General features: G+C 35.5%; 3 protein-coding genes across 4 annotated transcripts in view; all 3 read left to right on the top strand.

Annotated features, from left to right (window-relative positions):
* The first annotated feature begins 172 nt into the window (after positions 1–172).
* LOC135683626 (S-adenosyl-L-methionine-dependent tRNA 4-demethylwyosine synthase TYW1) lies at positions 173–22,942 on the top strand. Of its 2 annotated transcripts, none has more exons than XM_065198937.2 (21): positions 173–428; positions 2,494–2,675; positions 3,237–3,314; positions 3,628–3,729; positions 4,123–4,317; positions 4,487–4,586; positions 5,497–5,687; positions 6,018–6,119; positions 6,497–6,560; positions 7,117–7,188; positions 7,710–7,762; positions 8,103–8,221; positions 9,805–9,914; positions 10,423–10,494; positions 10,879–10,984; positions 11,330–11,465; positions 11,712–11,822; positions 13,055–13,123; positions 14,943–15,041; positions 21,793–21,849; positions 22,401–22,942. In XM_065198937.2, exons 1-21 carry the CDS (start codon positions 338–340, stop codon positions 22,560–22,562), a joined length of 2,271 nt encoding a protein of 756 aa, XP_065055009.2. In that variant the 5' UTR covers positions 173–337; the 3' UTR covers positions 22,563–22,942. The 2 variants fall into 2 exon arrangements, with proteins under 2 accessions (XP_065055009.2, XP_065055008.2); XM_065198936.2 differs by having other exon boundaries at positions 177–428; positions 7,114–7,188.
* Positions 15,053–18,525, top strand: LOC135683632 (dynein light chain 2A-like). Its single transcript, XM_065198944.2, has one exon. The coding sequence runs from the start codon at positions 17,784–17,786 to the stop codon at positions 18,354–18,356; it is 573 nt and encodes a 190-aa protein (XP_065055016.1). The 5' UTR covers positions 15,053–17,783; the 3' UTR covers positions 18,357–18,525.
* LOC135683624 (uncharacterized) overlaps positions 22,444–23,270 on the top strand; it is a 40,573-nt gene continuing 39,746 nt past the window's right edge. Inside the window, exon 1 of the mRNA XM_065198933.2 lies at positions 22,444–22,582. The gene's annotated coding sequence lies outside the window, so the exon portion shown is untranslated. The remainder of the gene's footprint in view (positions 22,583–23,270) is intronic.

The following is a 23,270-nucleotide window of genomic DNA, read 5'->3' as shown; positions in this document are numbered from 1 at the left end:
ATTAGATAAATTAATGCGCCCTACAACAGGTTAGCCCTGTCGCTCGGTGGTTTGTTTTTATAATGTCAACCTCATTTATCCCTTAAAATTGGCCTATCCAACAAAGCAAGGATCATATTTTCATATTCATAAAAAATCTTAAACACAAATGCAAGTACATTGGATGTGGCTTCCAGAATTTGTCTACAGCACAGCTTCCTTCTAATTTTTTAGGATGGCACTCATACATTTCACGCTGCCAAAGTTGTTGATGGACAAAAGAATTCGTGACTTTGTTATTTGAAGTACATCTTGTTCAGTCTCCTTTCCATTCAGCCAAGCACGAGTAAGAAAAAAGATGGCTGGACACAAAATTTGTTTGGCTGTGCTTTTAAGTTGTTTTTTGGTCTTTTTCTCAGCTGCTGCTTCGGGAGAAACATCAGAGAGAGGTATAAATAATTATTATATTGTATAAGGGCATAAGACTTTCTTTTTCTGCATCAAGTTTAATTTAAAACTGTACAATTTCACTTGTTGACTGAATTACAAGTTACTATCGATTTCAAAGCCATGTGACCTAGTATCGTGATTTCTTTAACGCACAGATCAGTTAACTCTCCCGGTTTCGCCTGGAGAATCCAAGTTTTGCTTGATTCCTCCCGGTCTCCAGTTTTTTTTTAAATTTTTTTCCCCGTTGCTTCTTTTGGTTTGGCAGAGTTATTCTTGTAATAAAGAAGCAAATGAGTTTCTTCATGGCAAAATTTTTCGCTAGTGCTTGCCTAAGAGTGAACAAAAACAATAAAATTCATTAAGAATAAAATTTGTCATTTTAAGTTTTGCTGTTAACTGTATGCCCAGCAGGAAAATGTTATACGGACCAAATTTCCCTGTTTTTCTTAAAAGATGAAATCTTAAATTTTAAGGTTGTGAAAACGCTAGATTGACAGGTCTGTTAATGAAAGATGGAAATTGGCAGCAATTTTGTTTGGATACTATAAAACAGTAAGAGTAAGTCAAATGTCCAGTTAAGTCAAATTTCCAATGACGCTTGAATTGTAGCGTTCGTTGATCTGTTCGTACAAATTCTCTTCATTCCAATCTCCACTGATTTCAATAAAATTTCAGCACACACAAGATTCTTACGACAAAGGTGTTATCTCAGAGCTGTCTTTTCAATTTTTGTATATGATAAAAAAAGAAATTCAGTTATATTAAAGACATTTGACAGAGGTAAAGGTGGCTTACAGCCACTCAACCACGAGCAGTTTACCAATCCAATTGCACACAGAGAAAAAAACATGAACAGTTTCCACCTTTCTGCAAATCTGTGAAATTCTAGAGCAGCACGCAATTGTTTCACGTGAGCTGTTTCTAATTCCTTTCTTGTGCGTGTGCTCTGATCAATTTGGCCTAAGCTATTTTTGGATTTGCTGTACTTATGCATGTCAAATGCCTTTAACATTAGGGGGGATTAAGCTTTTAAAAAAGGGACATGAAGTTAGGTTGCGCAAATTACATACAGACAGAGATCAGAAAGGGGAATATCAATTAAGGCAGCATTTGAAAAATTATGTTTGGTTGTGGAAAAGAGTTATTTCCCAATCTACCCAGTAAAGTACATAACAGCAAGACAGTATCAATGCTGCGAAGGCCTATTATGAAGATGATGCAGTTCTATTGTCCTCTGTTTACCTCAAATACTCTTTACTTGACAAAAGGTCAAACGATTAGCCTTTACCCAATTTTTTTTTAAAAAATGAGGTTGAACACTTGGGACTATGTGTGGGACTATAGATGTTTGTTTTTAAATATGTTATCATACATTATCATACATTTGCTCCTTCAAGTAATTATAAGAATAAGAGTACAAAATGAACATTTTCTAAACTTAAAAAATCACTGACATTTTAACTTAAAGTTCCATTGCACACCAACTCCTGCACATCTGAAACTGTTTGTTGAAACCCATCTGAATCCGAAAGAATGGTCAATAATGGACCAAATATTGCATTTTGGAGAAATAAGTATTTATAACTGGAAAAGACAGATTTTATTTATATCTTATATATGCTTTTTGCTATATTGCTATATCTTATATGTGCTTATATATTTGATGATCAAGGCCAGTAAAGGGATCCAAATATTGGAGCTACTTCTGAATGTTTTTAAGGGATAGGGTCTTCAAGTCAACTTTTACCCATCTTCAATTCATTTTCATCGCTTTGAATTTTTATCGGAATTTGATAAAAGATATGTCTTCCTAAAAGTGTATGAGAAAACATATATTTTTGTAATTAGCTTGTAAGTCCTTTTGAAAGAAAGTGTTTGGAAACCTTTAATGGGAGTGCAGAACAATAAAGGTTAATGAGATTTTTGTTGACTGAGATATGAGGCACAAGAATCACAAAAACACTGACTTTGTTTGTTCTTTGGATTATTCTAAAAAACTTATTTATTCTACCCAAGACTAAAAATTATACTTTATCTATAAGCAATTTTTTTTTCTAATTTTAGCAAGAGAAGCATCCTACAGTTCGTGGACAGATGACTTTGTATATTGGTGGAGTTATGCAAGAATACCTCTCTTTACTTTTGTCATGGGAAGTTTTGGAATGACTTGGTATTTTCTTTTGAAGTACCAAAACGTAAATGGTCAAAAAGCATCTACCACTTCACTCGAAGATGATCCTGAAAAGGTAACATGATATAGATACATTATTTATATATATGTGCTAGGTTTGAAGTAGCAATGAAATGAGTCCTAATTTTCTACCAAAGTTTTTATTGACCTTTAAGATTGTTTTTGGAAGGGTCTTATTCTCATTTTGTTTGCTAATAGAGAAAAGACAAAAATGAACCATGTAGTGAGAAAAAATATTGAAAAATTTAAGCCTGGTTGAGGATGGGGAAAGAATAAGAAGGGGAATTACCTATAAGGGAACAAATCCAACATTTTAATTTTTATTAGTATTTTTCAACCATACTTCAACAAAATTGCCATTCATGGATTTCTTGTCTCCCCTTTGCAGTTCTTTTGTTCTGGCTTCTCTTTGATCCTTGTTGCTATAGCAGCCCTCAAGTTTTGAAACCTTCAAGTTTGATGATCTTTTGTTTCCATTCAAGAAGCACACTTTTGAAAAGATAAGTTTTATAAAAATAATTTTGTATATATACTTTTGTATATATATGTTTGTATAAAATAATAATGTTCTTGTATATATACATTTTATGGAAGAAAATTCATTCATCAAATGCAGATAAAGAAAAATCAAAGTGATGTAGATGAATTAAAGAGGGTGAAAATATTCTATGGTACACAAACTGGGACTGCAAAGGTAAGTTAAAATGAAGTTTGGATTTGTTTGTTCCACAACCTTACACACATTCCTTAGTACCAAAGCAATGTCAGAGTTATATGGCATGATTGCAAAAATGTCACAGTCAAATGTCAAGGCCATAAGACAAATTTCAGCTTTTTTTCTTGTACATTAATGTTTTCTGAAGATATGGGAATGGGAAAATCAAAGTTAGATACCCCAGCTCATTCTTTTTTTGGTAAACCTTTGTGAATTGAAAATTAAAACCATTTTCATCCTTGTGTTATTTTGCAGTTGGTATCTCACAGATGAATTTTTTTTATTTTGATAGGAATTTGCAGGAGCTTTAAGGCTTAAATTCGATGAAGCATCTTATGCAACAGAAGTTCATGATATGTCTGAATATGATCCTGAGGATAAACTTGTTGACGAGGTGAAGTCATTTGTAATTTATAAATCTATACATTGGAGATAGTGTTACTGTACATGCCTGCTGCTCATGAAGGTGAACATGGAATGTGCTTCGAAACCTAAACAAGTAAATGAGTCATGTATAGTCTAGGGACCTGGGTGCTAAAGATGAGAAGCATTTGCCATGTGATAGCAAACAATAATGAATTTATCCTCCGATAAACTAGTGTTAAACCATCTTTACCCAGCAATAAATGCCGCTCATTTCGAGAGCAGGGATTTTTGTTCACCTCTTAGTCAATTAATAGAGGATTTACTCTGTCATTTATACCAAAATCTTCTGCACAATAAAAACATAAACAAATGCTTTTTCTTCCAAATTCTGATACGATATTGTCTACTTTGCTCTTTACAGATTGAGAAAGAAATTTTGTTCATTTTCGTCATTTCAACATATACAAATGGAGAAGCCCCTGAGTCAGCAAAATGGTTTTATAAATACATTGTGGAATCTAGTGACGACTGCAGAATGCCTAAAGGTTTACTGGGTGGATTAAAATATGCAGTGTTTGGGCTTGGCAATTCCCTTTATGAAAATAATTTCAATCTAGTAAGTATTTATGTTTTTATTGAAACATGTAAATTTTTTTTTAAATTTTTGAAAAAAAAGAGTTTTTGCTAGGTTTATATAATTTGAAACCATGACCAAATAATAGTTATTTGATGAGGAGAGTACCTACGTCATATAGCAAAATAAATAAAATATTTGTTGATTTTAGGCCGCAAAGACATTGGATAAATCAATGCACAAACTCTCTGGGATTAAAATCTTCCCTACTGGTCTTGGTGATGAAAATCTTGCAAATAGCAAAAATGGTGGTTAGTTTGCATTAAGTTCAGCGATCTGCATAAGTTTCATAAATTAATTTCATATTTCTTTTTCCTTCTTTTTCATTTATCTATTATTCTTCATGTTCTTCCTCTGTTGCTCTTTCCTTTCCCCATTCATCTTTAACTCCTTGTTTTGTTTCTCGCCATTATTCCACTATCTTTACAGTGAATATCTCTCTACATTTCCTCCTTTCATCCTATGTATTTTTTCTGTTTCTTATTATTATTTTCCTTTTCTTTTGCTTCCTTTTCTCCAAGACTCAGAATTCTAATCTATTTGAAGTTTCTTTTTACCCTGTCAATTATATTTGTGAATTTTCATTCCTTTGTTTGGTCCATCGCAAGAAATACCCTTAGTCGACTAAAAAATTTTGATAATGAAAATTTGCTGACGTTAAGGTACTTTTGAAGTTTGCTGTAAATGAATTATTTTGTGCTTCTAAGACACAGCAAGCATGCGATTTGGCAGTACGTTTTATGTTTTATATAATGCAACATTATGCAATATAGACTTGGAGGCAAGAAATGAATAAAGAATCTTTCTATAATTCATTTTGACAAAGGTTGCTCACATGACAAAAGTGCTGTCCTGATTTCTCTCCTATCTTTTAGTCATCATATTTTTCATATTCAGATTTCTAGAAAGAAGAAAGAATTAGAATATAGATGCAAAATTTTCCGACTATTTCCGCCATTTCAAATTATTCTTTGAAGTTGATAGAATTCAATTAGAACTTTGTTTTGATGTGATTTTCGTTATATACTGAAAGCGAAAGAAAGGAAATGCTAACTTTTCTTCAAGAAATGCGGATTATGTATTGCTTTCTCTATCTTTAAATTTGTTTTTATTCTTTTGTAAAAGTGGTTCAGTTTTTATGCACTGTTGTTTCGTTGGAAGGGTTGGAAGGCGATTTCAACTCGTGGATGGAGTCGTTGCTGCTGTTCCTAACAGTTAGAAGGGTTCAGTCAGAAAGAAAGACAGAGAATTGTAAAAAAGAAGATGGAGATTGTTGCAAAGAAGACCAATGTTGCAAAGAAGATAAATGTTGCAAAGAAGATCAATGTTGCAAAGAAAGTAACAGTGAAGAGGTAAGATTTCTTAAATAAGCAGAATATTGAAAAAGATGAGCTTGAATCATGGTTAAAGTTGTTTATCATTTTGAACACGTTATATGGCAATAATGAGAAGGAAGTCTTTTGTTAGGGACAAATGGCTTAAGTTGTAAACTTCAATTATTGAGCCGGCCTAAAAGGGCTCATTTTATGCCTAAGTATCTTTTTATTTCTCTGAGAATTAATATATGCAAACAATAAGGCTGCCAGTAACGTGGTTCTTGTAATTTTTACCTGTCAACAGTTTATGGGCAGCAAAAAATACCAGGAAATCTTCTTTGAGACTGTAACACTTTATTGCTTTAGGTACTTTACGAATCTTCAACCGATGATGACGACGGAGACGATGAAGAAGTAGTCGATGTAGAAGATCTCGGAAAAATGGCGAATAAATTGAAAGAAGCAAAGGTTTGTAAATAGCACTGTGCCTCCTATACTAGGAAGAAGAAAGGAGATTTTTTAATCTTCCGAAAACCATTTGTTTCCGTGAATCACGAACACTGTTCAACAACTTGAACAGACCTGGAACGCTTTAGAACGTTTGCTCTCTCCTTGCTTCCTAGCATTTTTTTATTTTTCTTCTTTCAAAACGAACATCAACAACTTGGCCATACCTCCATCTTTTGTCAGCCTCTCCCTCCCTCTCCTTGTTTGGCCTTTGCTTCAAGTCTCGAAGCAAAGCCGGCTAAAAATTTGTGAATTTAGCCTTCTGTGGACTTGTAAATTCTTAGACGCTCGTTTTTTTCTGTACTCCTTGTTAACTCTTACTTAACGAATTTGTCAAGGTGGGAAAAACAATCAATACTGATGGCGTGAGAGCAAGAAAAACAAAGCAAAGACAAAAGAAGGGTACCTTTCCTCTTGGCCTTTTTGTTCGCAATTGTCTGCTTGTATCGTTTAAGTATTGGTATCTCTCTTAACATAGATTCACACTTATAGATCTTGTTGGTTTGAAGTTGTGAACATCATTTCACACTGGTTAAGATTTACAGAGAAAAAATGTTCTCCTAGATAGAATATCTTCTAAGATAGGGAAAAAATGCTTTTTAACGTTGCAAAATGGAGATATAAAGAGCTATAGATTGACCCCAACATACGAAGCTTCTTCGCAGGTGATATAAATACAAATGGAATGATTCATTGATCTATGAAAATTCGTTTCACTATCTTCTTGTCGAGTGCATTTTGCTAGCTTTCGATAATGATCTTTCATTCAGTAAGCACGTATTTGCAAAGCAAATTTCAAAATTTCTATTGCATTGTTCGTACCGTAGGCTAATCCTAACAGTCTTTAGCATGTTCAAAACATTCCGTTTGTGATGTAAAATTTACCAAAAAATTATTGCTAATTTTTAAGTTATGGTTTTTTTGTTTTTAATTAACTCTGTGTGTCTTTATTCAGCAGAAGAATCTACAGTCCCAGCAGACGCAAAGGAAATGGTGACACCGCTAATTCGTAAAAATCTAGGAAAGCAAGGTGATATGTCGGAAAAATTAATCTTAAAAATCAGTCTAAAATAAAATTACGTATTTAAGTCGTAAAAATTTAGCCATCAACAGATCCTGTTATTTTTGTCTTAATTATCGGAGTTCTCTTTTGTTTTGGCCTTAAACTTCCATTCTTAAGTTGCTTGTTATCTTCACTGAAAGCAAAGGCTCATGGGTTGTAGGTACAGATTCTCTTTGCCTATTCCTCTGCATGTGTTACCATTGATCTTATGACAATATATTTCACGTGCAGTGGCTTTGTATTTAATTAGAAAAAGTATAGCAAAAGTTATGGATAGTTTAGCATTTTGAGCTTGTTGTTTTAGGATTTCAAGTATTTGTGATCAACTGGAAAAGCTGATCGTAGGCCTTACACACAGGCCACCGCCTAAATTGCACGGATTCTTTCTGTAGAAGAATCCTTGTGTGATAGAAGGATCCTTGATAAATTTCAAAATCGATATGGATGGCTTCTGAATACATTAATTAATAAAGAATCTTCCTTCTCAGGTTATAAAGTTGTTGGCTCACACTCTGGAGTCAAAATTTGTCGCTGGACAAAGGTTTGAATTTTTGTACCAAACTAATTACAACTTCGATCGATGAATTTTGAAATAATTTATATTGTTTGTATCATGTTCTGTATATCCTCATAGATATAGACCAAAGAAAATATGTTCTTGATTCTAATCCATTCTTTAATCAAGTTCTTCAAAATACATCGACAGCATGCGTATATTAATTATGCTAATTATGCTAATTATGCTTAAACATTATAGATTGTGGCTATTTTCCTGTATTCTTATAGCTCTCCATAGTCAGAAAAAGTGTTTTGTTCGACTTTGGAAAGAACTGTAGTATTTTGACTAGCCTACAAATATGAATTTATTTCTATCTTTACAGGCAATGCTCCGTGGACGGGGTGGCTGTTATAAGCACACATTTTACGGCATTAATAGTCATCAATGTATGGAAACAACCCCAAGCCTTGCCTGTGCCAACAAGTGTGTTTTCTGTTGGAGGTATGTCGTATAACTATTGTCATGCTCCAAAGTATTTCAGTGGTCACCTAAATTCCCTTGGTAGCGTTATACAATTGTCCATTGTTACGTTTTCCAATAGACAACGCAGTTAATATTCTCAACGATTTCTCGATTGTAAACGAATTGCAGGGCCTAGTTTAAACCTTGAAAGGTTGACTGACATGACGTAGTGCCTCAAAATGTGCAGTAATTTGCATCTAAATCTAGGTAGCTTTAATGCTGTGCGGCAAAAAGTTTATCCACGTAAATTTTGGTCGGCAAGGATCCTTTTAGCTACACGGAGAAGATTTGTCCACTAATGTTTTCCGTCAATTAGATTCGCACAAGGGCTTCGAGAACTCAGTCTGACAGTCGCACAAAGTTTTATGAGAACAATGTTGTGAAAATAACAAATTTTCTGCTAGACATGAACAATTTTTTATGTCCGGATGCAAGATATTCGGATCTGTTGTAAATTGGGATTCAGAATTAGTTTCGAGCCGTCTGAACATCGCCATCTGCGAGACACCGTGTCTGCCAAGATGAACAATCCACCACCGCGAATCAACTGTTAATCGAAGCTTGCATAAAAATGAACTAATGAAAATTGATATACACTGTATACCGGCATGTCATGTAACAGTAGGCGCCTCTCCAAATCAGGGTTGTACACTCTCTTGGTGTATGCCCAAAACATTGTAGGACAGGACGGTTCCAAGCTGCTACTATGAGTTTCATGCTTATTGACATCATTAGACAAATTGTCAAATTTTTATGATAGTTTCCCACCATTATCCTTGATGCCACAACCCGAATATCATACTTCAGCAAAAAATTGAGGAGGCTATAGCCCCCCAGGCCCCCAAGTCCCCCGGCTCCAGTGTGCCTGCATAAGCTAGGTGTTTTAAAGGGTTTCAAGTGTAAATAACTTTAAATATTCTCTGGAGCACAGACAGCTTATTGATCAATGGTTGAGAAAATTGTTTAGGATACCTACTGTCCTAATATACATTTATGCGTTTGTGAATTTTATGTTAATGTGATGTAAAGTAAAGGTGCATGATGATTGTATGTAAAGGTGCAAATCAATGGATGTAGCTAAGGCTTGACTTTTTAGGACTTAGTTGTTATATTTTGTTCCTTTGTAAGTAGGTGTTTGGCAATTGATCTTCTTGTCGTAGATATTAAGATAACTATAATAGTGTATAGGAGATTTTGTGGTGATATTTATTTATTGAACTGAATCAGGTTGATTTTGTTTATAGTGGAGAGTCACTTAAAAATCATTAGTGACGAAGGGCCGACCCCCCACTTCAGTCTTCTTTTTCGCGCGTGCGCTGTGACCGAGCTTCTGAATACGTATATTGAAATCATTTTGGTGGCAGAGAACAACTTTTGCTCGCCTCGCTAGTAGGCTGTGATGCAACTCCAAAGTGAACAAGCTGCAAGGAGCCAATGAGAAAAGGAGATTCACAGCGCGCGTGAATACGCAAATGGACTGAAGTGGAGGTCGGCTGTTACAGTAATGTGGCCTCTATAGAACATTTTCTGCCATTTTGTGTTGACAATGCAATTCATTACAGGCATCACACAAACCCAGTTGGGACTGAATGGCGCTGGCAAATGGATGATCCAGATTTGATTGTCGATGGAGCGATGCAGAACCATTATAATATGATCAAACAATTCCGAGGTATTTTTTCTCGTATTTTCTTAAAAACGCTTTCGGGGGTGTAGCGGCTTTAGTGTTGTAGGAGTGACAGACCATTCCGATTAAAGAACTTATACAATTTGGGAGAGGTGGGGTGGTTGCTGAAAGTTCCCGAAAGGTTGCGTTAATTAAAGTAAAACGTAAGGCTTTGAATTTTATGGAATCTGAAATGTTTCATCAAATCCTACGACTTTTCGCAGCTGAAACGAACTTTCTGAAATGTAATTATTGATTCATCTCTGAAAAATCCAAACGTTCATGACATGATTATACTAGAGTAGGTGCCCCCTGTCTTTCCTCTATTACAAAAATCCTTTTTTGAATTTGCTCCAAATGTATATTTACAGTTTTATTAGATTTTTCCCGCCATTTCTATCAAGCCTCTTTTCTTCTTAAGTTTTTCTTTCCAAAAAGAAGTTTTACATTGCAAAACAGATTTTTCTTATGGCTTATATTTTTGATTCAACTTTTGTCTTGAATCGTTATCTAGGTGTACCTGGTGTTTTACTCGAAAGATTTCAGGAAGGGATGCAAATTCAGCATTGTGCTCTGTCTCTTGTTGGTATGACTTTTAAAAATCTTAAAGTATTCGAATTTTTTTCAGCAATTTGAATGTCGCTAAAAGTAAAGGATTGAAACAGACAAAAATGGCTGTCTTAGGGCAGTGTTCACCATCAATATTAATTAGTTGATAACATGGTTCTGAAAACATGTTTAGAGAATGAATCGACGGTCGATAAATGTATCAAGTTGTAAATTAAGGCTTTTTATCAAACCGTTAGTTAATAACATTTTACCCTAGAATTTTCATGCACTTAATTATAATTTGCCAGATTTGTTTCACGCAAAAATCAGTCATCAATTTGTTATTATGATCAGTGATCCATGCTTAAGTGTATAGATAGACTTAAATATAAAGTCTTAGAAAGATTTTTTGTGTTTTTAGGTGAACCAATTATGTACCCAAAGATAAACGAAATGGTCGATCTTCTTCACAGCAAAAAGATTTCTTCGTTTCTCGTTACAAATGCGCAGTTTCCTGATGCCATAAGGTAGGCATAGACAACTGGCGACTGTATTTGTTGCCTCCTTAACTTTCACCCCTTTTTATTTTAAATTTCCAATCTATTAAGTTCGTTTTTTTTCTCATTAAAAGCATCCTCACCCTCTAATGCCTCCTCGTTTGAGCATCCGTATTTTTAGCAAACAAATTTGCTTGCTATGCTATTCCCATGCTAGTCAATGTATTCCCTTCTTTATGTTATTAATTCCCCAGTTGTGCAGTTCTTTTCCCCTGACACCTGTCGAAACTTTTGTTATGACTCCCTTTGTTTGGACTGTATTCCCTTGATAGTCTCATTTGTAGTGTTCACAATTCCCCCATGTATTCTTCGCAGAACTCTGAAACCAGTCACTCAACTATATGTTAGCGTGGACGCGAGTGACAAGGACAGCCTAAAGAAAATCGATAGGCCCTTGTTTAGAGATTATTGGCAGAGGTTTATCGACAGTCTCAAGGCGTTAAATGAGAAGGTAATCTTTAAATTAAACTGGATCATCTCTAGTTTTGAAGCACTATACTACTAAGGAAAGTTCTCTTTCCTACATATTTAAAAGCAATTTTTTTTATTTACTAAGTCACTGCAGATCTTGCTTGAAAAATAGCCTAATTGCGTGTACGAACACGCGTCATTTGAAAGTGTGTTTTCTATCATACTTTGTAAGTTTTTTGTAAGTTGTTTGCAAATTGAAAATAAGCCACGTTCTGTTGTATTTTAGGGACAGAGAACCGTTTATCGTCTGACATTGGTAAAGTCGTTCAATACAGATGAAATCGAGGGTTATGCCAAACTTGTTGAAATCGGAAATCCAAGCTTTATCGAAGTTAAGGTAGGCCACAAAAGCATGGAAGAATTTTTCTTGTGTAATCGTTGTGACTGGCTGCAATATCAATATTTTTACATCGCACCTTATTCTTTAAGAGTAGCTCATTTAAGTTTAGTTTCAAATTCGAATTCAGACAGCTTCACAAAAGGGAAAAAAACAATGAAACAAGGCATGTTACAAAAATTTAATATCTTTATACAGTGAATAATTTAAAAAGTTACTGAAAATATAAATGATTGGTGAAAAATTATATGAAGTGATTTACTTAAAGTGCTCTCTTATTGATAAAACAATCGAAGAGAGAAAAATCTCGTTATAATTCAACCATATTTTTGTTACTAAAAACTCCAAATAACCATTGTTTTGCAAAATATTTTTCAATATTGTCTTGAAATGATTATAACTACAAATTTATTGGCTTTTTATATTTAGTAATTTAGAGTTTAAATTTTGTTTTTTACCGTTAATTTGGCGGTAAAGGAACTTGAGATTTGAAAACATCGTCTTGAAGTTAGTATATATTTAAAATTTCCTGTTATTTGGAAAGTTAGGTTGCTAGTTACTAGGTTTTGAATGTTTAGGTATTTCTAAAGATTCGACTGGTTTCACTGCAGCAGCCGATTCCAGTAAAATGTACAGGAAAAGCTAAGTTTTGAAAACGGCCCGATTCGCGGCAGGGGCGGACACTTGGGGGGCGGACGGGCACAAATATTGGGGGGGGGCAAGCCTATTGTTTTGAAAAGATGACTTCACATTTTCCCATTGTTTTAGAACAAAAGACCATTGTATCAATCGCTCCCTCACTCCCCCCCCCTGATTCGCGGCCTGATTGTCCAAACAACATCAAATTTTCGTCACAGTCTTATTTCAGCCGAGGGGCGATTCACTCTTGCAAATAGCGTACGAGATTTTTCCTAAAACAAAACGATTTTTGGGGATTTTTGGATAAAACATAAGGATTTTTACAAAAGGTGTACGAGATTTTCTAAGAGTGATTTGCCCCTCGATTTCAGCAACATAATTCAAATTCTATGATCCAATTTTTGGCAAATGTGAAAAGAAGAAATTGACAGCGCCAACCATGAACAGTGAAATCACACATTGGTGAAAACTAACCTTCAGTTGATTTTGAATCCAACTATCAAGCCCACCCCTGTTCAACCTTACCCCCTGCTATATCGTTCCTCTATATTTTCCTATTGGAAGTAACAAGTTTCCCGTTACTTAATTTCCAGGGTGTCACATATTGTGGAGAATCAAAGGCATCTACTCTAACAATGAAGAATGTCCCTTGGCACCAAGAGGTAACAAATTTACTTTTTTTGGTACATGCCTAAATATTCAAAAATATACAGAAGAAATATTCGAGCAAAGTTGATATGTTTTTGCAGAAGATCCGATTTCTCCATCTTGATGTGCCCTAAGGTTACAAACGTTTTGGCCTAGTCTTTAGGCTCTTTTTCTATATTGAATGGTGTACAGTAAGTACCCGCATATAAGAAACCACTTTGTATAAAAAAAGGCCTCATTCTCTTCAAAAGGAGCTTATTTTATAAGAAACAATTTTAGGCCTGAAATTAAAATGTTTCTTACTTTCAAGTATAAACAGTAGCATTTTCTGTTTATGCTCTAGGATGGTTGTAGTGTAGTGTATTCTATTGATATAAAGAATTATACTGTAGATTATGTATAATACATTACTACCAGTAATATTGAATACACATCCATGAAATGTACTGTCGTTCATATAGCTTGACTTGATTTGACTTGACTGCATCTGTTGATAAGAAACATAGTCCCTGATGATGAAAGTCTCTGACAATAAGAAACTTTCTGAGGCCTCAGTTTAAAAAAGCTGTCTCTTATATACATACAGTATATTTTGTTTTTCATAGAGGAGAATCCTCTTGCACGACTTGTTCACACTTGCCTTGAAGCGATATAAAATTTCGCTTTTTTCGGCACTTATGTCGTTATATTACATAGCATAAAGGCGGATCTTTCTCTGTTCTGAATATGCTATTAGATCATGACTATATTCAGTTTTAAAATTTGTTTAGAATCAGCTAGTCGCATTACTTAGGCGATTCTGAACGTACGATATTTATTAAAAATAGATCAGTTAAGAGATAGGACACTTATAATCATTTTGAAGATTCAAGATTATTTTAGCTTTATTAACATTTTTTGCTCAGTGTTGCACTGATTATTTCAAAGAGTGCGTAACTGCTGGCATCGTTCTGCTCCTATCGTATTTTTTAAAATAAGCACCGGGTCTGGAATGGCTGCCGGATTCCATTGTGTGCCGGATTTCATTGTGTGCCGGATTCAATTGCACGCCGGCTCTGGATGCGTGCCGGATTCAAAACCACGAGAGATTCTGACAAATCCTTGATCAAATATTTTTGTTAGCTTCAGTAACTGGTCTTGAATTTTGATCAATATTATGCTCAGTATAATTTCAATTTTAAGACCAATTCTTAAAACTCTGTTTCCACGATCTGGAAAGCTTTGAGATAAAGATTGACAGGGCAAGGTTCAAATTGATTTTGTAATATTTTGGGGAGATTTTCAAAATGTAGAATAAAAAGGAACAATCGAAGTCAATATTTGTCAGAGTAGATATTCCATCTGAACGAATTTGAATAATGGCAAGGTAGATGAGCTTTCGAAAGACATCCCTTAGAAGCAAATTGTTTTGTGAAAGATCTCTCCTTCAGTTGCAATGATGATGGAAGATGTAAAAGTGATGTTTCATTTCAGTTTAAAAAACCAACCATATCCGGGGGGTCTCTTAAGACACATGCCCATTTTGAAATTATTTGTAAAATCTAGCTCGGTTTTACAATATTATGTAACCAGACGTAAGCTCGAATTATTTATTTGCGAGAAAATCTGGAGATCGTTGGTTATGCTGAACATGCTAACAGATTTTGAAGGATTTTCTGTCAGTGTCCAGATGGTTAATCAAGGATTTACTGACAAATTAAAAGATCTTTTACATAAGCTGACGTGAAGCAGAATGCACAAATATAAGTTTTAGAGACTTTTACCAAAGTTATTCTTTTAGCTTTCATATAGCTTTCACTTTGTATTTTCAATATTTTCTGTTTATTTGATCAGGTTGTTGATTTTGTGAACGCATTGTGCGAGAAAATTCCAGAATATGAACTAGCTTCAGAACACGAGCATTCAAACTGCGTTCTTCTTGCACACAAACGGGTAAGTGAATTTTTAAAAAAACTTCTCTTCATTTGCTAAAGACATTTGCAATTCATTTGAACTACAAATATTTGCTAATATATGTATTTGTCAACGTATTTTTTATCCAAAAGTGCTTTGCATACATTGGCGAAAGTCGAATTCCTTAGATCATTTTTGTGTGTCCGCTGTGTCAACGTTTGAAATGAGTGCGAGTAGAGATTGACTGAAAACATTGCAAGCTTCTTTGTCCCGCGTCGTTGACAAATTGTAGCAAATATGAACAGGTTTTCTGCGTGTTTACATTTGCATTTCAGATTTTGGTATTTTCTCTGCAAACAGTCAGACAATTTTGTAAAATTTTGCAGGTCGATTCATTGTAGTCTTTTCTACTAGACGTAAATTATATGGGTTAAATTTTGTGATAATTTTGAAAATGGGCGCTAGATTTTGTTGAAAATTCTTCTCAAGGGTAGCCCTTTGAATGTTTCAATAAAGAGAGCAGTTTAAAAACCAGCTTTGAACCAGTTTCTTTCGATGCACGTTTATATGGCGACAAGGTGATGACGACATATAAGTCGGATTTTAGATATTTTTTGATCAGGTCTTTGAAAAGTAGCATATAGATTTGCAAAATCTTGACTAATAAGCCAAGACAAAATTTGCAAAAAATGACTCTGATTTTGGCTTGGTATTTAAATTTTAGAACCAAGACCGAATTGCAGTGTTTTGACAGGGAAGGAGCCATTGCCAACTGTTTCTCTTCATCTAGGATTATTTTATACTGCTCCTTTAACTCAAATGGTCAAAACTCAAAAAATACAAAAATTTGATTACAAAAATACAAGAAACATAAATTGCCCACATTTGCTGTAGACAAAGTTATCTATATTGCCTTTAAAACTTGTATGAACTAGGCAGGGATGTGGTTTTATTGAGAACAGATGGGACCTATTAATCACCTCATGCTGGAAAGTAATATGAATTCTGAGACGACAGATATGTGGCTTGATGTCGAACAGTAGATCGCCCTAGAGATAAACGGGCTTGATAAGAACAGCATTCTTTACAGTTGGGAAAGCTATTTATTTCTGGCTCTTTTATGGACAACAGAAGCGAACAGAAGCTGTATTATAGACTAGAAAATGAGAAACGAGAAAGGCAGTAGCCCAACAGGGGAGATCAATTGGAAAAATGGTATTTTTTCACGATAAATATGATACCATCGCAGAATTATCTGAATTAATCGCGGCTAGCCCTCAATGTCATTATACAGTAAATTCCGGCAACAATTCCGGATCCACTTTTCCAGTATCAGGCTGTTCTTGGGTCCTGTTTGAAAGGTGCCTATGAAAATTGCAGGATCAATGGCTCTCACATTAAGTTCTTATTAAAAAGGTATGTTTTAATGATGTGTTAATGGTTTGATGACAATAGAAGATTTCAAAGAAAGCACCCTTTCAATTACAGCACTAATGATTGGTCAGGCTCAGGCAGGTTCTGAATCGGGTGATGTACCAACGGGAGACGAGCTAGTGCTAGAAGGACCCTGTCACAAATAAATGTCGAGCTAATTTTGAAACATAAATTTTCGTGACAAAATTGCCCTTGAATCCAGCTATAAAGTTGTCTCTAGTCACAAGTCTGTCTCGTCTACAAAGTTACGTACTGGGGAGTTTAGTTGCCAAACAGAAAAAAACTCCTGACAACAAAGTCAGTGTGAAAGAGATTTCACAATCAGCAATATTTAGGCTTTTTATCGTGAAATTAAGTTATTGCTGTAAGATTTTCACCGTTCTTAGTTTTTTACGCCTGTTAATGTTTCTGGCATGATTTAAGACTGTTAATGTTTGTTGAAGACGACACTAAACTCAGATTTGGCGAAAAACAGTTAATGATATGTTTTCCATCGAAAAAGTCTTCCAATCTTCGCAATATTTTGCGAATTTGTTCCGAATCTTTGTGCTTCGCTCAAGGGTGTCGCCTCAGACACAAACTCCATGCACCTATGTTTATGTTGTGTAATACTATAAACTATGTACAAAACTGCTGACAGAAAGATATTCCATGAAATAGAACGTATCTAGAAAGGATTTTAGGGGCATGCTTGTCCAAAGGAATTCTACTTGGAGGATTTCTCTTCTATCTCCTCCGTAGAATCTGCAACGGGGGCTGTGTGAAAAGAAAATAACTGTATGCCATATCTAAGAACAAAACTGAGCTTTTGCTGCATTCATCCCATTTTCTCCCTTTACTCTGCCAATACTTTCGATTACCCAGGCAGGGAAAACAAATTTTACAATCTTTTCAGATCAGTGTCTACAACACAAAGAGGATCCCATGTAAAACAAATTCCTAGAATGGCCATTCAAGTATAGTTCTATAAAAGGATTTGACAGGGGCTTAGCGAAAGTAAACAAGTGTTCTTTGTTTTTCTACAAAATCTTTGTTTTTATAGACGACGGTTATGTCTTTGTATTACGACACCCTGTTGTTACAATTCAACTTATAAGAAAGCAATTTTAATAAGCAAAATGGTTCATTTAAAGGATTTAAGATTTTAACAGACGTTAAGTATCTGTAACCCGATTGAAAAACACAGATGGAACAAAAGTTTTTAGACTAGTTATAGAAATAGGCTATACGAGATTCCAAGGGCAGGCACATGTTTCCAGTAATTGCATATCCAAGTTCAGGATTGGGAATAATTTGCTTGTTAAAGGATAGCGTTTTTTATGCTTTATTGGAGCGATTTTCGTAGAAATGGAGCGCGAATTTCTTCAGTACAAAATAAGTCTTGGAGGTATGATTCGGGCGCAGAATTTGGCGACGAAATTGAAAAGGAGAGCTGTCTTTTTGGTGGCGGAGAAGCGGCGGAGAGAGAACAAAGGGGTGGTGTTGGTTGTACATAAAGATGAACCAGTTAGAGTGACAGATTTGGAAGCAGTTTGTCCCAGTTTTGTCCCTCTTTGTTCATTGCCCCGTAAGGAGGAGAAAGCTAAATGTGCCAGATCTCAACGGTTTTATGAACCAGATGTGCGACTCATTATAAAGAGTGTTTTGGAGGAGAATTTAAATGGGGTTAAGTATGACAGCGAAGACTGCAAGGTTGCTGCAAAAATGTTGTCAAATTTAATAAAGGACAAAGTTAAGTCTCTTTGCTACGATAGGTACAAGATAATTTGCATCGTTTATATCGGCCAATCGTCCAAGCAAGGACTGCAGATCTCCAGTTTATGCTTGTTCGATGAGGAAAAGGACAATTTCGCAGAGTATCGTCTCAACTCAGACAACCTGTTTGCTGTTGGAGTTGTGTATGGTATGTACATGGAGTAGCTAGGACCCTGGTTTTAAAGACACCCGGAAGAATTATGTTTACATTTGAACTTACAACTTTCTTTGACTGAAATTAGTCCTTGATTTTTGCTGGATTTACCTGTATTATAGTAGCTGCAATATTTGTTTAAACATGAATAAAGCTGAATTATAATTTTTTTAGGAATTAGTGAGACATTTGTTTTAAAGCATAATCTCAGGTCTCGTCTGCAATGAGGATCAGGATTTAACGAACAATACCTGCAATTAATAAACAATGATTGTTTTGATTTCACGGATTGAATATCCAAAGGGCAGCCACAGGGGACCAATTGTGACCTGCAGTGTCAACTTTACGTTTTGTTCAAGATGATAAATTTCAGTACTCAAAGCGAAAAATGCAAAACGATTGAAAAAATCCGGAACTCTGAAATTTTGTGAAATCTATCAACGCAATTGCCTGGCTTGCACGAAACTCTATGCCAAGGCTTTTCGAAAACGCAACTACGGGAAATCCCTGTAACATATCGTTCATTTTGGAGTAGAAGTGTTGAGTGAAATGTTTAGTTGTTTTCTAAGTGTTTAGACACTAAAAGTAAAAATACGCCCTCAACATCCAAATACAGCAATCGATGAAGGTGAATTCTCACACGTCATTTTAGGGTATTTTCATCGTGGAAATTTGGAAAGAGTGGGGGGGGGGGATGTGTGGATTAAGGGCTCCGCGCAAACAGAGGTTTTCTGTTAGTTCATGAAATTATGTTTTCTGCGAAGAATAGTAGCTTTTTGCCTGCGCGCAGACTTTCAGTAGCTAGAAGCTGTGGAGATTCGCAACGAACCCACTGTTTTGTGTTCAGGGAAACTGCTGATATGATCAAGCTTTGTGAAGAAGGAAGCAACCTTTCTAAATTGGCTTCTCAGCCCTAACCCTCCACCATTTGCATCTTGTCAGATTTTAAAGACAATCACAAACCAACCTTGGTAAACATTGGAAGGAGCAGCCGCTCCAACTTGCCCAATTACGTTACATAACTGGGAGTATGTCCCCAGTATTCGTCTAGTATGCATATTATGGGAAGGATTATTCACCTTTTCTGTTAATTATGCAGTTGTCGGAGAACGATTTAAAATTTGGACAACCGAACTAAACAGCTAACATCGATGATTCTTGTGTTTTATTGTGCTTAGTTGCTCCCTTTAACTGTGCCTATAATGAATTGATATTCCATTACTATATGCATTTTGAAATTCATTCGAATCTGACGTCCTCCCACACATGTTATGAAATCCGTTTTGAAGAAAATCGACTTTATGAACGCCACCTTTTAAGAAAATGCACAGGAAAGCAGACCTTCAATGTGTCGACTGTGGACACAGGGAGAAACGACTGCGCCAAGATTAATCATTCCGTAGCCTCAATGGGTTTATATTCTCGTCCGGTCGCTGTTTAAAGCTGCGAAGATAAATGCATGGCTAGTTACCAGTGTGTTTTGTACGCTAAAGCTGTCTAGCAACGCCTTAACAAGATACTGTTAGACTCGTTTCCAAGACACGTATCAGCCACTTTACAGTGATAAACACAGATGAATCACAATTCACTCCAGTCGGGCTAGGTTTTATTGGGTTCTCATTATAGCTTAGCTTCAATCCTCCCAAATTATCTAGGAATCGCGCTGTTGCTAAGTATTTTTTGGCAAAATTAGCAGTTTCCAGTTTAAAGACCCATATCCCCTACAAAACAATGTTGGTGGTAGAATCAGCTACACGTTCTTCTTATCAACTTGGATCAGCACTAAGTGCTAAAAGTTTCTAAATGTAGCATACAAGTTTTTGTGTTTTAGTACTAAAAGTTTCTTAGTTGGTTTCATTTTTTCGGCACCTACAATTGCCTTATTGCTTTGAATTTGAGAATTTTTGAAAGATTATAAACGCAGATCGAAACGAAAATATGCCATGTAGATAAAAAAGCGAAGTATGCCATTTCTTTCAAAGAAAGGTCAGCTAAATAAAAACTTTTAGACTATCTTTTTAAAAATGAAAATTCCTTATTTTTCTTGAGACTAGTACTAAAGTTTCTCAAATTTTTGACGATCCTAGTACTGAATTTTTTATAAACAAATAGAAAAACGTGTATCGGAAATATCCGATAGGAGTCAATTGGACGACACTGAAGCTTATTTGTATAAACGAACGATGTTTCGGAAGTTGAGCTGAATTATATGCTGTGTTCATTTTGTAGGGGTTTTATATGGTAGCTTAAAGGAGTCTGTCCCCTCAATGATTGGCTAATATGAACAATAGGTCTTCCTGCCTTAACGGATAACGGGTTACGATGCTTGCTTTGGCTGGCCTTTTCAGATTACTAAATGGATAGAGAGAGATTTGTAGCAAGTCCATGGCTGGCCTAGCTGCGATAGTGGACGACATTTGAAACTGCGAGCAAAAAGCTATCGGGAATGGCAAGAAGATTTAATTACTGGAATTGAATGATGGTAATGGAAGCATTTCCTTTCATATTTGTCGCAGAAACCAAACAGGGAGCCATATTTTTCTAGTCACTGCTTCACTACAACGGGAACACAGGCATTTGATTCAAAGCTCTGGAATCAAAGTTGTTTCTGGTTGGTTTAAATCGTTTAATTGTCGATCAAGCTCAACGGTGCGTGAATTTCACTCCCGTGAAAATAAAGTTGAGCACAATAGGGGGCAGACTGCCTTTAACTTGGAAGAATAGACAGTACGTGTAGCTTGAACTACCATCTCGTGTGACAACCGACCACATTCTCAAGACTATCTCTATTAGGCGAGTTCAGACCTCTCCTACCCAATTACGCAATTATTCAGTGTCAGTATCTTTCTGCTGGCGTCGATGCTGCTGTTGTTGTTGTTGTGGTGCAGCAGCAAACGCTAAAGCTTGAGATAGATCCAGAATTTGTGAGGAGCTCTGTTAGAGGATGAATTGAAGTGCATTGGGAAAAATTTTTGTTGTGTATTTTTCCGCTTTTGACCAGAAATTTTATCATTGCTATTTCCATGCCCTTAGTATGGTCCAAGACAAGCGAGGAGCAAGATGCGCTGAGTGCGATCGGCTTAAAATTCAAAATACATCAAAATTCGATGGTGACAGAAAAAAGTACAAACAGGTTGAGCTTTCAAGGCAAATGTTGCGCACCGCATAGGAAACCAAAACATTTCAAATGGGCATGCTCACAACCTTTTGCCAACGCAAAGGCCAGAAAAGTATGCCTAATGGAGATCAGGCCCTGAAGCTTTGGCGCTCCTGAAAAACCATTCTATAGACTATGTCCGAGACATGTTGCTTAGAAACCCACACTGAAATGAGACTGCCTATCTCGATATCATTGAAATTAGTGATCTACAGCACTTGAAATTAGTGATCTTTATTGTCTATAAATGAAATTTGATTCTACTAAGGTAAATCTCTTTTGATTTGCAGTTCAAAATCAACGATGTATGGCACACGTGGATTGACTACCCAAAATTCCACGATTTGGTAAGGAGTGCATTTGCTTGCCTTCAGCTATTTGTCATGATCGATCATTGTCATCAATCATCATCGGCTATCATGATAATCTTCACGATCGTCATACATCATTGTTCTCATCGTCAATTAGAAATCATCAATCGTAAATCACAAATCAGAAATCATAAATCAACAATACAAGTAGGTTTCCCAGGCTCGTAGATTGAATAGATTTAAACCTGGATCTAGGAAATAAATTCTTTATTATGTCATTTGATACAGCTTCTTTAAGCACTTTAGTTTATTACAATTAACAAAAGAGAAAAATCTTCATTGAATTGAGAGTTAGAGTGGGAAGCGTCTTGGAGAATAAAGATTTTCAAAAACAATCATTTTTAAATATAATATGGACGATTTATTTGCTTTTATTTTTTGTTAAACCAACTGTAACGTTATTGTTTTCTACGGATTATGGTTTATTTTTTACAATTGTGGTAAAATTGATAATTGTTTTCTTAAATTGATTTTTTAAAAACATGCTTTCGCTGATGTTTACATGCTTGAAGTATCTTTTTCCGTAGATGTCGAAATACGATGCAACGAATGGACGCGAGGCCTTCAGTGACATGGACTATATCGCGCCAACCCCACACTGGGCCGTTTTTGGTGACGTCAATCGTGGCTTTGACCCCAAAGAGACAAGGTTCTATCGTAAGAAGAGGAAAGACATATCAGGATGTTAAGATCTGTTAGAATTATTCGCGTAAGTTTGTTTAAATTCCACTTTGCGTTTATCTTTTCGTTTGAAGGGCCTAGATTAAGTTACGAGGATTTATTTGTCAAAGTTATGACATTTAATAAAATTTAAAAAGAGCGTTTTTGATGATATTGCTTTAAAAAGTAATTTTATTATTTTATTTCCATTGAGCGGTTTATGCTGTAAAACTCTCTTCTAGCAAGGAAGCCGTAAAAAACTTCCTACTTGCTAGCCTTAACGATAAAATACCATAATTGTTTTGGGCCTTCTAGACTTGGTACTTTTTAGCATTAATATGCAGGCAATAATGGTAATTCCCTGTAGTAGATCTTAACATATTATTCTTACTTGTATGACCATCTCAAACCCTAGTCCGTTTTTCATTTGCTCCTTTAAGGTGTTTTGTTAAATTTAGATGCTTTATACGGCCTTCATTGTTAAAGGACATGAAAATGCCGCGAGTGGATCATTTAGTTTGGTTTTGTGAACGGGAACTGAATCTCAACTTCTCCCATCCTTTCCCTCCCTTCTTGTTATGCCAAGGTGTTTTCAAAGCTTGTAGCAAATGCTCGAAGAAGCACTTTGAGAGTGCTGTGTCAGTTTTGAAGATAGTTCTCCTACCATTGTGGTTATATGACATGAGAATGATTTTTCATCACTGGAAACACATTTACTTAGAAAGAGACTACCAGAC

The sequence above is a fragment of the Rhopilema esculentum genome, chromosome 7, assembly GCF_057945365.1.
Source record: "Rhopilema esculentum isolate cy_ngs chromosome 7, ASM5794536v1, whole genome shotgun sequence".
Taxonomy (NCBI): Eukaryota; Metazoa; Cnidaria; class Scyphozoa; order Rhizostomeae; family Rhizostomatidae; genus Rhopilema; species Rhopilema esculentum.
The sequence above is the reverse complement of the archived record's forward strand: the minus strand, read 5'-3'. Positions and strand labels throughout refer to the sequence as shown.

Bases quoted from the DNA above. Each gene is read 5' to 3' on its own strand.
- LOC135683626 (XM_065198936.2), top strand. From the start codon at position 338: ATGGCTGGACACAAAATTTGTTTGGCTGTGCTTTTAAGTTGTTTTTTG. The intron at 8,222-9,804 runs GTATGTCGTATA...AATTCATTACAG, and splicing joins AAGTGTGTTTTCTGTTGGAG to GCATCACACAAACCCAGTTG. The intron at 10,495-10,878 runs GTATGACTTTTA...TTGTGTTTTTAG, and splicing joins TTGTGCTCTGTCTCTTGTTG to GTGAACCAATTATGTACCCA.
- LOC135683632 (XM_065198944.2), top strand. From the start codon at position 17,784: ATGGAGCGCGAATTTCTTCAGTACAAAATAAGTCTTGGAGGTATGATT.